A 15,247-nucleotide genomic window follows, 5' to 3' on the forward strand; every position below is an offset into this window, starting at 1 on the left:
TAGAAAACTCTCCCCCCCCTTTTTTATTTTTTTTATTTTTTATTTTTTTAAGATTTTATTTATTTATCCGACAGAGATACAGACAGCCAGAGAGAGAGGGAACACAAGCAGGGGGAGTGGGAGAGGAAGAAGCAGGCTCATGACGGAAGAGCCTGATGTGGGGCTCAATCCCATAACGCCGGGATCACGCCCTGAGCTGAAGGCAGACGCTTAACCGCTGTGCCACCCAGGCGCCCCTCCCCCCCTTTTTTATTTAACTTAGGTGAACCAAAATTAGTTCCATTGGGAAATATCCCTTAGAAACATTCAGTTGCTAGTACTTGACCCATTTCATTTACTATGTACTTCTCTCTCATTTTGTTTCTTATTACTAATCGTATGACATCCTCATTCCTTCTTAATTTTAAGATTTGTGCACTTAGGAATCTCCCCTTTTAAAAAATGTTTGCCACTTTTCTACCATTAACATACCTTGCGTGCTTTGTCAGAGATTGTGATTTTTTATGAAAATCACTTCACTATTCTTTTTTTTTCCCCCCACTTTTACTGTTATGAAAGTACTAGAAACCTCTCTGTAATGAATGTCAGTCAGAACTTCTATGCAGACCTGAGAACTGAGTTAGAGTTTAGGTTTTACTTCATATAATACTGGGTGAGATTCTTCATTCTGTTTCCTCATCTGTATAGAGGCTGAATTACGTCCTACTTGGTCTGCTTTCTCTAATCCAGAGAGGCTCCACACTGAAAACTTAAGTCCACCATGACCATGTTACTGTTATTTAATTTTTTCTCTTTCTTTTGCTTTCTTCTACCTCATCCCCCTCCACCCCCTGCAGAATACTTCCTACCAGAAGTTGTTTTAATAACTCTTACCTTAGGCCGTATCTCAGATCCCACTTTCTTAGACAAAATGTAATGTAACTTACAAGAGAGCAAAATCTTTTAACCAAAACTTAAGTAGAAAAATAAAATATTAATTTTATTACAAATGTTTTATGTGTGTATATATGTTATATATATGCATATGTATGCACATACATTTTACAACATGGACATCTGTAAGAATATGTATGGAGAAAGAGGGAGAAGGAGAGAGGATGGAAAACTGTGTTTCCTATTTGGTATACATTTATTTTAGTTTATTTTTTTTAAGATTTTATTTGAGAGAGAGAGCGAGAGAGAGCACAAATGGGAATGGGGGCGGGGCTGGGGGTGTGGGAGAGAGGGAGAAGCAGACTCCCCACTGGGCAGGGAGCCCCATGCAGGACTCAATTCCAGGACTCTGTGATTATGACCTGAGTTGAAGGCAGAAGCTTAACCAGCTGAGCCACCCAGGCACCCATCTATTCAGTATACATTTAAAAAGAAAAGAATCTACCTTGCTCTACGAGGGTAAGGCTTCTTGGTGTTAAACCAGTGCCCAGACAACATTGAGCCCTTAGTGCTTGGAAAGTGTAACATCTCATTTATTCCACATAAACAGGTAATGGAGCTATTTACATAAATAACTGAAACTTACTATTTTTACATATAAAAACTTTTTATTTGAACCATTTTTAATGAATTTAATCAACATGTTAGTAGTGATTTTCAGTCAGTGCAATAGGTATTATTTATTGTGCTAGGTATGTTATTATTCTCCAGATTATTCTTACGTAAGGTTGTTTGTCCCTACATACAGTTCACCTAAACAGCTGTACTTTTACTTTCTTGGATTTAATTTTCTGGTTTTATCTATTTTCTCCCCTTCCTAGTGGTCTCTTCTAGAAGATATTACCAAGCGGCAACAATTGCTTCTTTCCCTCTATTGGTAGCTTCTGAAATACTGTGCAGTTAGATGTAAAAGGGATTCAGTGTTAAGAGACAGATTAGGTACATCTGATGTGAGACGTGTGGACTGTGTGACGGCTATGACACGATCCCACAGCTTTGACTTCTGAATAACAGAGAATCTGTTTCTCAGGACTACTGACCTTTTGAGAAATGGATATTGCAAATAATGAAAAATTTTTAGTGACTTTATTATTCTTAATTTAAGGAGTTCTAGGAAGATGACATGCATTTTCTTAGAGCCCTGTGACTTAATTTTTCTTTTTTTTAATTAAATGACCTAGAACGTCTGTAACAGTTCATTTGCTCCTTTAAAGTCTGGCAACTACTAGAAGGGTCCAGACTTTGATGCATTCTAGTTAAACTCTGATAGCTTCCAAAGTATTGTTTCAAACAGGAGTCAGATTCCTTTCAGATATGGTATTTTATGCTATGAAAATCAGTGTTTTCAAACTTGGTGATGTATCAGAGTTTCCCAGGAAGTGTTTCAGAAAAGCGTATTTTCCCTAGGGTTCTAATTTGTCAATTTTGGGATAGGACCCAGAGCACATATATTTTTAAACAGCTCCCCAAGTAAGTGTAAAGGCATCAGGGATGAAAATAACTATGGTGAACATTATATACATTATGTATATATCCCCTCGTGTGGCTGGACGGAGTGGGGCGCCTCTGTGAACCACACACTGTCTGCCTTCCAGTGCTATCTAGAAGCCTCTGTCACTGAGATAATTCAGCCTGTGTGCTTAAGTGTGCATGTGTGTATATGCGTAGAGCAGAAGAGAGCAAGAATTCTCTTCAGAGCTTGGAAGGAGAGCTAAGAAGAAAAAGACAATGGTATGCTTTCTCTCTCACACACACAAATTCGAGAGAGCAAATACCCTGCAATCTTAAGTAATAAGCAGTCGCGAGTAGTGATGCCATTAAGAGGGAGCTGTGTTGAGAAACGAGGCCTGGCGATGTGGGGTGGAGAGGGTGTCGGGGGAGGAGAGGCTTTGGCAGGAGGTGGAAGGACCTTGGAGACAGAGTCATGTTGCTGTCTCCACTGTCTGGTCTCTCGGCCACGGACCTCCCATTTGTGTCACTGGTGTGCAGTGGTTACCCTCCTGCAAACATTCGAGTGTTCAGGAAGTTCTGTTTTTCTTGTCTATGAAAACTAAGCTCTGGGTTTTTTTTTTTCCTCCCTCCTCCTTTCAGATCCCGGTCTCCAGAATCTCCCCCATGCCTTTTCCTACATCGCAGGTCTCTCCCAGGGCTCGTTTTCCAGTCTCCATCACTAGTCCTAACAGAACAGGAGCCAGAACTCTTGCAGACATCAAAGCAAAAGCCCAGCTGGTCAAAGCACAGAGGGCAGCCGCTGCCGCCGCCGCCGCCGCCGCCGCTGCTGCCGCCTCAGTTGGAGGGACCATTCCAGGACCTGGCCCCGGGGGTGGACAAGGTCCAGGAGAGGGTGGTGACAGGAAAACGGCTCGAGGAGGGAGTCCAGGCTCAGACACAGGCAGCGAACCTGGAAAGGACCCCACACTGGAATTGGCAGGAACTGGAAGCAGGGGAGGTACGAGAGAGCTTTTACCCTGTGGTCCAGAGACTCAGCCCCAGTCTGAGACCAAGACCCCAGACCAGGCACAGCCTCATAGTGTCTCTGGAGCACAACTACAGCAGACCCCCTCAGTGCCTCCCACATCTGCCAGCAGCGGAGCACGCACAAGTGTCCCATCACCAGCCCACACTAACGCACCCCCACCAGCTGTAGGGAAGCTGACTAACGAACAACTGAATCCCTCCAGGGCAGCAGCCGCAGTGGCCTCTCTCACCTACGCACAAGGTCCCAGGACCTGCAGACAGGAGAAAGCGCCTTCTACTCTGACAGATGCTGCTCTCATCTCAGGTGCCTCACCTGTCCGTTTTGCAGCTAATGGCGCAGTTGAACCCAGAGCAGGTTCTAGTAAGAATATGCCAGACCCTTCAGCCTCAGCAGAGACAACTGCTACTACTTCAGCGGCTCTGACTCCCTCTCCTTTAACATCTTTATTGACAACAGCCACTTTAGAAAAGCTTCCTGTGCCCCAGGTCAGTGTAACTGTAGCACCTACGGGATCAGCTCCATCCTTGAGCACTTTGCCAGTAGCTTCTAGCCTTAAAACTCCAGGAACGTCTTCAAATTTGAATGGACCCATGTCAAGGCCAAGCTCTAGTATCCCTGCGAATAATCCTTTGGTCACTCAGCTGCTTCAGGGCAAAGATGTTCCCATGGAGCAAATTCTGCCTAAACCTCTCACCAAAGTTGAAATGAAAACTGTTCCACTGACTACGAAAGAGGAGCTGGGGGTAGGAGTGCTCACAGGCACCGGCGCCGCAGAGAACAGCGGCAGAGAGGAAGTCAGTGAGAGGCAGTCCCACCCAGCTCTGCAGCAGCTGGGTAAAGCCTTGCAAAGTAAGCAGCTCCCCCAGGTTCCAAGACCCCTTCAGCTCTTTTCAGGTAAGGAACTGAGGGACTCTAGCATGGACACACACCAGTACCAGGAAGGGCTAAGTAAAGCCACCCAAGACCAGATCCTTCAGACTCTCATCCAGAGGGTTCGGAGGCAGAACGTTCTCCCATTTGTGCAGCCCTCCCAGTTCAACTTCACTCACTCAGGTTTCCAGTTAGAAGACATCTCCACAAGCCAGCGGTTCATGCTGGGTTTTGCTGGCAGAAGGACATCGAAGCCTGCAATGGCAGGTCACTACTTACTTAACATTTCCACCTACGGCCGGGGTTCAGAAAGCTTTAGGAGGACCCATTCTATAAACCCTGAAGACCGTTTGTGTCTAAGTAGCCCCACAGAGGCCTTGAAAATGGGATATACAGACTGTAAAAATGCAACAGGAGACAGTAGCAGCGGCAAAGAAGAAGATACCGATGAGGAGAGCACCGGTGATGAGCAAGAATCCGTCATGGTGAAGGAAGAGCCCCAGGCTGCCCAGGGTCCTGGCAAGTGTGAAGCAAGTTCGGGACCCCACAGTAGAGAAACCCTATCCACCAATGATTGTTCAACAAAAAAGAATGTGAAGGCGGAGACACTAGTGCACGAGCAAACCGCTTTAAGCAAGGAGAATTACCTGTTCCCGAGAGGCCAAACATTGGATGAGAAGACCCTAGCCAGAGATTTTATTCAGGCCGCACAGAAACAAGTGGCTCATGCAGTGAGAGGCAAGGCGATGCGTAGCAGCCCTGAGCTTTTCAATTCTACTGCTCTTCCCTTGACTGCAGACAGTCCCACCCATCAGCCTCTCCTCCTGCCACCACTGCAAACCCCGAAGCTGTATGGAAGCCCCACCCAGATCGGGCCAAGCTACCGGGGCATGATCAATGTCTCCACCTCGTCCGACATGGACCATAACTCTGCTGTCCCGGGGATGCCTGACTGTAGCCAGGTGGCTAGCAATGTAGGCGATGTCATGTCCTTTTCGGTGACTGTCACTACTATCCCTGCTAGCCAAGCGATGAATCCCAGCAGCCATGGCCAGACCATTCCTGTTCAGGCCTTCCCTGAAGAGAACAGCATAGAGGACACACCTTCGAAATGTTACTGCCGATTGAAAGCCATGATCATGTGCAAGGGGTGTGGAGCATTCTGCCACGATGATTGCATTGGCCCCTCGAAACTTTGTGTCTCCTGCCTTGTCGTTCGGTAACGAGACTAGAAAGACAACACGCTGTAAAGGAGGCAGGGAGGGAAGGGTTGATGAGATGTGTTTTTTGCATCCTTTTGGAATCACAGAAATATTTAATAAGTAGGTTTCAGTTGTCTTAAGAGACAAATGTTACTTAATCAGGAATACAGAGTACAGATCTTACATTTTAGAGGAAGAGCACCTTGTATAGTAAGTCTAGGTCAAGCAAGACTTTGTGAATTTGTGACAAGTTTGCACTTACAAAATCATGTAAATATGTCACATTTTGTTTTAACATTGTTTTCCCAAGTGTTTAGGTAATGATGTATTTGAATTCAGATTTATGTTCCACTTCACGTGACTCTGAGGAAAGTTTAATGCCATGCATGGTTAAAGGAAGCTGTCTCTCTTCTCCTTTCCTAAGAGGCCAGGAAAAGGAAGGAATGAAGGAATGGTCTGGAGAAATGACCATTCAAGCTGATTATGTCATGACGGTCTGACTGCAGGCTTTACGTAGATTAGTCGGCCTTGCAGGATTTGGATTCAGGGTTTACTCAGTCGCTTTACCTTAGACAGAACCTTCTTATATTCAAATTTTTGATACCATATTCATTTCACAGGTAGTAATTCAGACTCTGAAAGCTCTTGACCTGGTTCTTGGCTTCCACAAACCAGTACTGTTGCCAAGCTCTCTGCTTGCGATTTGTGGCCCCCTGCCGTCAAGTCCCCCTACCCTGCCCTGAGACCGTGAATGTGGCCCATGAAGGGTGTGCCGCCCTGGGCCCCTGCCGTTAGCGGAGCCTGTGTGGGGCAGCAGTTCTGGCAGTAACATCCGAGTACTTCGTCAGTCATGGGAGCTTACAAACAGGTGTGAAATGCTCGTAGAGCAGTAACAAAAAATATTAGTGATGGGGCGATTTGAACTATGTGTTTTGTTGGGCAAGGGAGTAAAGTGCAGAAACTGTTAAACCTAACATAAAGAACTTTGGAAAACGATTTTAACACTAGAAACAAGGTAGCCTCTTTTCCTTTTCTTGCCCAACCCTGTTCCCTTATGTTCTGTAGTCCGCTGTTGTGCAGGAAGGAAAGCTCCTTGTTGCCACACTTGCCCGTTCTGCTAAGCCTGTTTTGACCCCCCAGGCATCTGAGGAGTATGGAGTAATCTTATTAGATGTTACTTTGAACACAACATGCGCGCGCACACACACACACACACACACACACAGTAAAAGTTAGACACTTCTCCTGTTTCAGAAAATATGTCCTCTGTTTTGGATTACTGCTGTCTATGCACTGGAAATCTCTTAATATAAAGAGGCTTCAGTAAATGACTAAGGGAACATCTAGAAAGGAAGAGAAACTAGCTCCAGAGTTTTGTTGCTTGTTTCTGTTGATTCTTTCTTTCCTTCGTTATTGTTTTTTAAATCTTGTCGCTAGTGACTGAAGAGTTTATGAGTACATACATTTAGGTCATGGTTAAAGAACATTAAAATAAATCTACAGTTTACCAGAATTTGGTATTAAAGAATCGGGTATTGTCAATGTGCATCATTTGCATATTGATTTTAAGTTTCCTGATTTCAAGTGTGTAAAGTAAAAATATTACTGCAACCTAGTACACTTGTAATTGTACTTAGTATTCAGGATGTGATATTTACCATATGCAGAACAGTATAAACTTACTAAGTCACATTCCAGATGAGGAGAAAGTAGACAGTAATACTCTTTGCTCTTCCCCATTCTGTTACCCTTTCTTCCTCTGCATTATACATGCTTTTAATACTTTTGAACCCCATAAGAAACTTACTACTTCACTGTTTCCAGTTTTTGCCTCTGTTATTTTTTGTGGCTCAAGGTGAATTTAGGATTAATATCTGTGTTCTAGTTCAGCCAAGGCAATAGGATGTCCTGCTAACTCTCCTTTTTCTTCCAGCACATACATAGCTTAAAAATACAAAGGCTACAAGGATCCAGGGATAAGGAGTAAGTTCTCCAGCCAAGATCCAGTAAGAAACAAACATGGTTCGGTTCCACAAACTTTCAGTACTCTGGGGTGATCCAAGGGCAGGGGCTAAAAGGACCTGTTGCTGGTTAAAACTCTCCATGCTCAGCTTCTTCACTCCTCACGTCAGTGCCAGGACTGAGAGCTGGTCTGTGTGCTGGAAGTGCCTGAGTAATAGAACAGACCCCATGCTAAACACTGATTACCAATTTGGATTGATCAAAGTGAACTTTCTTCTTTGCACCTTTCTTGTTGTAGAAAGTCAGTCCTCCGTGGTTCCCATGATCTGAGGTTGGACAGACTAACCAGGAGGGGAGGGGAGGGGAGGGGAGGGGAGGGGAGGGGAGGGGAGGGATCAGGGATTTTCAAGTCCATTGGGAGAGCAAACCGTATCGTGCCTCTTGTTGACCAGGCTCTTGCAGATAGGTCCTAAGCATTCTTATTCCCCAGCTTCTCTTAACAAATAATACTCAGCTAATAAAATATCTGCATGTATGAATGAATGTCCCTATAACAGGATTTGTCAACTGGATACACTTCCTCAGTCTTGACAAAATGAGAGAGTAGGTTGTCTCGGATTGATAGTCAACTGAATACAGTCCGTTTGTCAGTTTGTTTCACAACAGTGGTTTCAGGTAGAAAGTCATTTAAGAGCCTAACTGACAGACCACAGCAACAATCCAAACATGTTACAAGCTGGCCCTTTTGAAAATGAAGCAGTAGGAACAAGAAAAATATATTATTGAGAGCATGGTACTCCGGTACCTTTAAAGCAGTTTTTATCTTAGGTTTTCGGAGTTGCTTTACCTTTCAGTTCAATCTGAAAGGTTGCTAATAAATGCTAAGCTTTTTTTTTTTTTTTTTAAATGGTATTTAGTTGCACTATTTCCAGTGACTAGTCAGGTATTATGCCTGATGCTTATGCCTCCAGGGTATGCTTCTCAAGCCTTGAGGTACCTTCCATTGTAGGTCGCCTTGGGGAGATAGCATTAACAATAAATCCGTCATCTCAGTCTTAATGACTGTTCTGAGTTGTCTAGTAGAGAAGGCTCCCTGAATCTTAAAAAAAAATTCAATAAAAATTCTCCATCCTATTAAGCAACCTGGGGTTTTTCGCCCTACTATTCCTTAACCCCTGTGCTCAAGATACTGAAACTATCTGTGGTATCCCATGTAACATTTCTAAGAATAAGATCTGGCAAGTGGGACATTTTTCTTGAAGAAGAGGAAGCATACTTGCATGGGCTGGGAAGACACCCATATGTAGGTGTTTTAGGAATTATCTCAGATTTAAATAGCCAAAGGAAGACTTCATTGCCTTCCCGGTGAAGGTGTAAATTCATACATACTGATAACTTGACAGTTACCATCCTAATTGCTTATTATTGCCTTTCTCCACCTTAGAGCCATTAAAGAACTCTTGGGTGAAATGATTCCTTATAATGGAGGGGGTCTTCTCCGGCCATCACACCACTATTTATTTCCAGAACTCACTGTCAGTGAGCAGTGCCAGGGTTTTCTCTGTGACCTAGAGGTTTCACTTCATAGCAAGGAGGGAAAAGTCCCCATTGCATTATAACAACGTGCTAAGTAAAAAACTTGGCCAACGGTAGTTTTCAGCTCAATTTATAGAATAGTCCAAAGAGACTCTGAGAAACATGATGATAGGCAGGGATCTTTCCTACCATGTTTCAATACCTACGTACCTATTGAATGGGAACAATAGGTAAAACATTTCCTAAAGTTGAAGTAAGAGCTTCATAGATTCTTGGTTACTTTATTTTTTTTAATGCTTTACATTTGATACAACTATTAAAGATCAATTTTAAAAATAGCTTTCCAGTAATATATTTTAAGTAATATATATTTTAATATCTATGTAAAAAGTGACAGTGGAAGACTTTGAATTTCTCATATATGGTATGTTTAATGTAGGACCTCACTGTTAAGGCACAAATTATTACAAAGGAAGTTACTCTAAAGACACTCAGATTATTTCCGAAAAATGCAATAAGGGGAATAGTTTTGGAGTTTATTTTTTATTTTAAAAGAAGATCGACTTATTTACCACAAGCTATTTTTTTTCCTTCTGGCTTATAAGGTTTGTACAGACTGGTTTGGTAAATGCAAACTTTTGTGTCTTTTGCCTTTTTAAAGGAATTGTTAACATTGGAATTGAGGGTATGTACAGAGAAGTTGGTGTCAACACCATTTAAAAAGTCATATTTTTTCACAAATATAGAAAAATCATTTTACATAAGAATTTTAAGTATTTGCAATAAATATATGTATATAGATTGTATGTATTCATATATTCTTATTTTTCATTTTATTATTAAGTAAAAGATAATTAAAGTGAAAATAAAACCCTTGGAGTTTTTGGTGAGTCTTGAGGTCTGACATACATCTGAGAGTGGTGCGGGTAAGGGCCCTCAGCTGTTGCCTTATATTATCATTGGAAGATTACTACAGATTGTATAGAAGAGTAAAATGAGGAATTTGGTGATAAATCAGGGTAGCATATTTCTTTCAGAACTCTAGTAAAAATATTAAACTTGCCTAATCTGTCTGTCTCTGTTTTCACCCTCGAACTGGTCTGTCTCTTAACCACGGGATGTTACTGGGAATGTTAAAAACAGGCAAACCCAAACACATGGTGCATTCTTTTTTTTTTTTTAACGTGCCCACTGTTTGCTTCTAAAACAAAGAATGGTAAGAAAATATCTCAGGGGTAAAAATAGGTTTTTATTTCTCAACAGTGGTTAATAATTCATTAGCAAACATTCACTGCCACCACCTTCCAGGCAGTAGGAGTATGGGAAGAAATAATCTCATGAAGATAATCGAAAACTTGTTTTCTGTTTCCCACTTCTTCTCTGAGAAGTGAGTTTCCTAACCAGTTCTGTATCCTTTCTGATTGATCTGAGAGGAAGTTTCCTAACCAGCTTTAGGTCCTTCCTGATTGGAGAGCTAGAAGAGCTAGGGGAACTTGCGTTTTGATCTCCCTAGTGTCAGGAAGAGCATTTATGCAAATGAGGACTGAGCCATATATTTGGGAGAGCTTAATCGCCTGTAGTCCCATACCTACAGATAGCCTGGAATCCTGCTGTTCAAGAGAATTTTGTGGTTGCAAATACTTGGTTTTAGGATATGATTGAAGGAGCAAAATGTTACCTAGATGGTCTTTGGAAATAAAGGTATCTAGCCCATTCTTTAAAAATGAATGATTTATAGATTCATTGATGAAATAAAAAATAAGGTCAGAACTTCACGAATGTATCTTTGTGACCCATGAAACTTTTTATTCTCGTTCCCTAGTTCTCCCCATAATTGCTCAGTTGTGACTATTTTCACTGATAAAAATAGCATATTTTGGAAATTAATAAGGATACAAGGAATGCTTTTTAAAAGATCGCCTTGTTATTTTTCAAAAATTTGAAATTTCAAAAATCAGGCTTGCGCAAAGACATTGAAGATCGTTTACCAGTCTAAGAGAACAGCGTTCTAAATCTTTGTTGAAAATATGCTTTTTCTAAAGGAAATTTCTTATGTCTCAGGGAATGTCTGCATCCTTATAATTCCCATATATAACAGGAGTGAAAGTGAAATATTTAAATGTGTGTAAACCAGCCTATTATGGCCATTTCCAGAACCACCCGCCCACCGTTCCTAGTACATATTTGTAAGTACTTAAATGAGCCTCTTACCTCACCGGAAGTGAAATTCATATTCAGATTAATGACGTAGGGGCCGAAGTGGCTAGTTGATCTGCAGTTGAATGAGAAGGAGCAATATACTAGAACACAACTTCAACTTGAATCCCCAGCTGTCCTTTATTTACATCACAGTCCAGAAACCTGTGTTCCATGCTTTTCGTGCTACTTGACCACAAGTGGTCTTAAGAAATAAGATTTTGCATAATGTTTCTAGCTGGTTTTGTGTACAAATCATGTTATTCACTAATTCACATATTTCTCGGAGCACTTACTATGTGCTAAGTAAGCACTGTACTACGGTTTGGGTTCTGCAAGGGTAAACAAAAGCAGCCATGTAGATTGCAAACGGTCTTCCTAACGTAGTAGTAGCCATACAGCATGTGTCTAGTTCAGGGCCCAAGGAGTACTGTATGCCACTTATTTTCTAAGACATGATGGAAATTTAAGTGTAGATGAGTTATGGAAGGGAAGCAGTTGAGGCACTGGGTGAAACAGTGGCAAAACATGAAGCAAGGAAGGAAAGGCATTGCTCGTAGGTGAAATAACAATGTGGAAGTGAAGAGCCATGTTTGTAAAATGTACCTTTTCTGAAAATAATCATTGGAAGATGTAGAATTCTTCATAGAAACTTCAAGAAATTCCTTAGCAACATCACAGTTGAAGAGAAGAGAGAATCCCTTTCAATTAATTCTGGTCAGTGCATCTGGAAAGATGCTATAATCTTAACTAACCCTTTCTAATAACTGTTAGGTATAATCAAGCCTGTCTGTCACTGATGTTCAAACCCAAAGGAAGCTAAAGGGAATAGAAACTAAACCTTGATTTTTATCTTCTGGTCTGGTGAGAAGGAAGTATATCCCTTTATTTTATATTGTTAAAGAGATTTTGCATCCCTGTTTTTTCTCCATAATGGATAAAATTAGTGTTCTAAAGTTTTTATTCTAATACTGTAGAATTGGTTCCCCTCACCCCCATCTCTCTTGTACAATTTGAATTACAAGAAACTTCAGCAGGACCGTAGTCCTTTGTAGTGGCCTAAATTCCCAATTCTTACTTTGAGAATTTCTGGTTAAAAAAAAAGTTTTAAAAAGATAAATCATTGTATTTTGTTAGTGCTTATTCTTGAATTTTCCTTACAATTTATCATTAACTTGGATTGTTGGATTTGCAGCTCAAATTCCGCCTGCCAAAATAGCCGTACTCACCTTTCAGTCGAAGAAGTATTTGGTGTATTCCACTGTGAAATGTCTCAGCTTTGTCCAGGAAGTAGGAGGGTGGGTATCCTACATTTTCCTAATACTTGGTGACCTTAAACAGAAGATGGGTTTCTTTTATCGAGAGTGTATAAACTAAGGAATCTCTATACCTCCATGGAGCTTTCAGTCTTAACCGATAAAGGGCATCCCTAGAAAGACTTCCTCATAACAGGAAGGAGGGACTGGGCCTGGAAGGGAGAGCCTCCATACCAGGCTATGGAGACGGGCTATGACCGGATGGTTCTCCTGAAGATAACTTCCAGTTCAGTGTTCCTGGCTCTTCAAACTCAAAAGAGGCCAAAGGGAAATAAAAAAACCTACTGATGTCCATCTTGACTGCAAAACCCTGAGAATGCCTAGGGGAGAAGAAAGGTAAACCAAGATTGGATTTAAAATAGGTTTAAACTTTCAATTATTCTTAACTTACTCTTTTATGAAATTTTTTTTTCAGGTTTTGGGTTCACATAATGTTAAATTGCCATGATTAGAACATGGAATTTGATTTGAGACATTTTATGGGCTAAGTGATGGTTTCCTGTTGAATTATCTAGCGGCAACTTTTGAATTATCTAGCTGCTGATCAGGATTTAGGGTTGTGCACCTGTGTCTATTAAATAATGCTGATGTTGGTCATAAACACTATTAAGCCAACTTGAGTCAACACTTAATTTTATTTAATCATGGATCCTCTTCTTAAGTATTTAAAATTCAGATTAATCTAAAAAGAAAGCAATGCATTAAATGTTACCAAAATATTTGAAGATACTTCAGAACTATTATTTTACACACAGCCTATTTCCTTTCTATGGAAAGTGTGGTACAAAAGGTTTTACTTTTTTACTTTCTTTCTAAAAACCAATGTCTGATGTTTTCAGATACCTAGAGCTTGAAAAAATGACAGAGTTTGATTTTGGCCCTAAATCAGCAATTCTCATTTTAGGTTTTTAGGCAATAGCAATTTGAAGACATGGGTTGTGACCCCAACTGACCCTAGATATAATCACTTAACACAAACTTTAAATTAATGAAACACTTGCAGAGTCTCATTTTTGGTTTCCCCTTTGTTGCATAAGGAGATAGACTCTGGGCTGGGAAGGACCTGATAATTTGTTCTTTGATAATAAACTACTGTTTGAAGGGGAAGCTCTTATTAAATTCACAAAATTCATAGAATCCATGGAAGATCTCAAGTACATGACTAATGAAACTCTAGAAATTAAAAACCTTTCTCTTAGCCATAAGTGCTATGACCTATTTTTTAAAAACCCACTTAATCCTGTGACTCATTGCATCACACCTTAAAACCTTCACCAGCACCAAGAGAAATCAGAATGGAAGAAATGACCTTATACTGGTCTTGTTCACTTTAAAATCTTTGTGCATACAGGCCTTAGCACTTTGACAGATAAAACTGCCTTTTAGCTCCCTCTCACTATTGTCTTTATTCCTCTCACTTTTAGACTGTTCCTTGTACTGGTTGTATAAAACTACCTTTCCTCAGAATTGAATGTATAATGTTTCTGCACATGGGCAAATTGTATTTTCTCTTAATGACTCATTTAAGTTGAATAAAGGCATACAGTTTTACTCTAATAGACCCTGCCTTCTCTTTTCCAAAGAAACCAGATACCATGTTGAATGACCTACCTGTTTGTTGCTCCTTTTCTTGCATCCAATTGCACAATTATCCCTGGGTCCTGGGTAAATTTGGGTACTACAGAAAGTGCCAGTCTCTAGACAACACTCAAAGGGGGTTAAAGAACTGAACAAGAGCCAAAAAGAATGTGTTGTGCATTTCAGGAATAACAAGAAATCTATACTACAAAGCCACAGTAATCAAAGAAGTGTGGTAATGGCATGAAGACAGACATACAGACCAATGAAGTAAAGTAGAGAGTCCAAAAGTAAACCGTCACATATATGATCAAGTGATTCTTGATAAGGGCACCGAGACCAGTCAATGAGAAAAGGGCAGTCTTTTCAATAAATGTTGGCAACACTTGATATCCACATGCAAGAGAATGAAATTGGGCTCTTACTCTATACCATATGCAAAAATTAACTCAAAATTGATCTAAGACCTAAACATTGAAAGCTAAAAATATAAAGCCCTTAGAAGAAAATTAGGAAAGCTTCGTAATTTGATTCAACAGTGATTTCTGGGGTTTGCCAAAAGCACAGGCAACAAAAGAAAAAATAAATTGGATTTCACTAAAAACTAAAAACTTGTTAAAAAAGAAACAACCACCTAAAACTAAAAACTTCTACATCAGAGGACATTATTCATAGTGAGAAGGCAGCCCACAGAATGGGAGGAAATACTTACAAATCATATATCTACAAGAAATCAATATTCAGAATATATAAGGAACTCCTACAGCTCAACAACAAAAGAACCAATTAAAAAATGAGTGAAGGACTGGAATAGACGTTTCTATAGAGAAGATATACACAGATGGCCAAGAAGCATGTGAAAAGATGCTTGAGATCACTAACCACCCGGAAAATGCAAACCAAACCACAATAAGACAACTTCCTACCCATTAGGATAGCTATTAAAACGAAACAAGGGGGGCTGGCTGGCTCAGTAAAGCATGCGACTCAATCTCAGGGTCATGAGTTCAAGCCCCACGTTGGGAGTAGAGTTTATTAAAACAAATTTTTTTTTTAAGATTTTATTTATTCGACAGAGATAGAGAGCCAGCGAGAGAAGGAACACAAGCAGGGGGAGTGGGAGAGAAAGAAGCAGGCTCAGCGGAGGAGCCTGATGTGGGGCTCGATCCCATAAC

At 40.8% G+C, this 15,247-nt stretch overlaps 1 protein-coding gene across 2 annotated transcripts in view; it reads left to right on the plus strand.

Moving 5' to 3' along the window:
• Positions 1-14,051, plus strand: part of ASXL2 (ASXL transcriptional regulator 2) — a 128,821-nt gene extending 114,770 nt beyond the window's left edge. For both annotated transcript variants that reach the window (XM_057308963.1, XM_057308964.1), the window contains exon 12: positions 3,025-14,051. In XM_057308963.1, the coding sequence (XP_057164946.1) occupies positions 3,025-5,505 (2,481 nt within the window). In that variant the 3' untranslated portion in view covers positions 5,506-14,051. The remainder of the gene's footprint in view (positions 1-3,024) is intronic.
• Positions 14,052-15,247: the final 1,196 nt, after the last annotated feature.

Source organism: Ursus arctos, unplaced genomic scaffold, assembly GCF_023065955.2.
Source record: "Ursus arctos isolate Adak ecotype North America unplaced genomic scaffold, UrsArc2.0 scaffold_8, whole genome shotgun sequence".
NCBI classification, from domain to species: Eukaryota; Metazoa; Chordata; class Mammalia; order Carnivora; family Ursidae; genus Ursus; species Ursus arctos.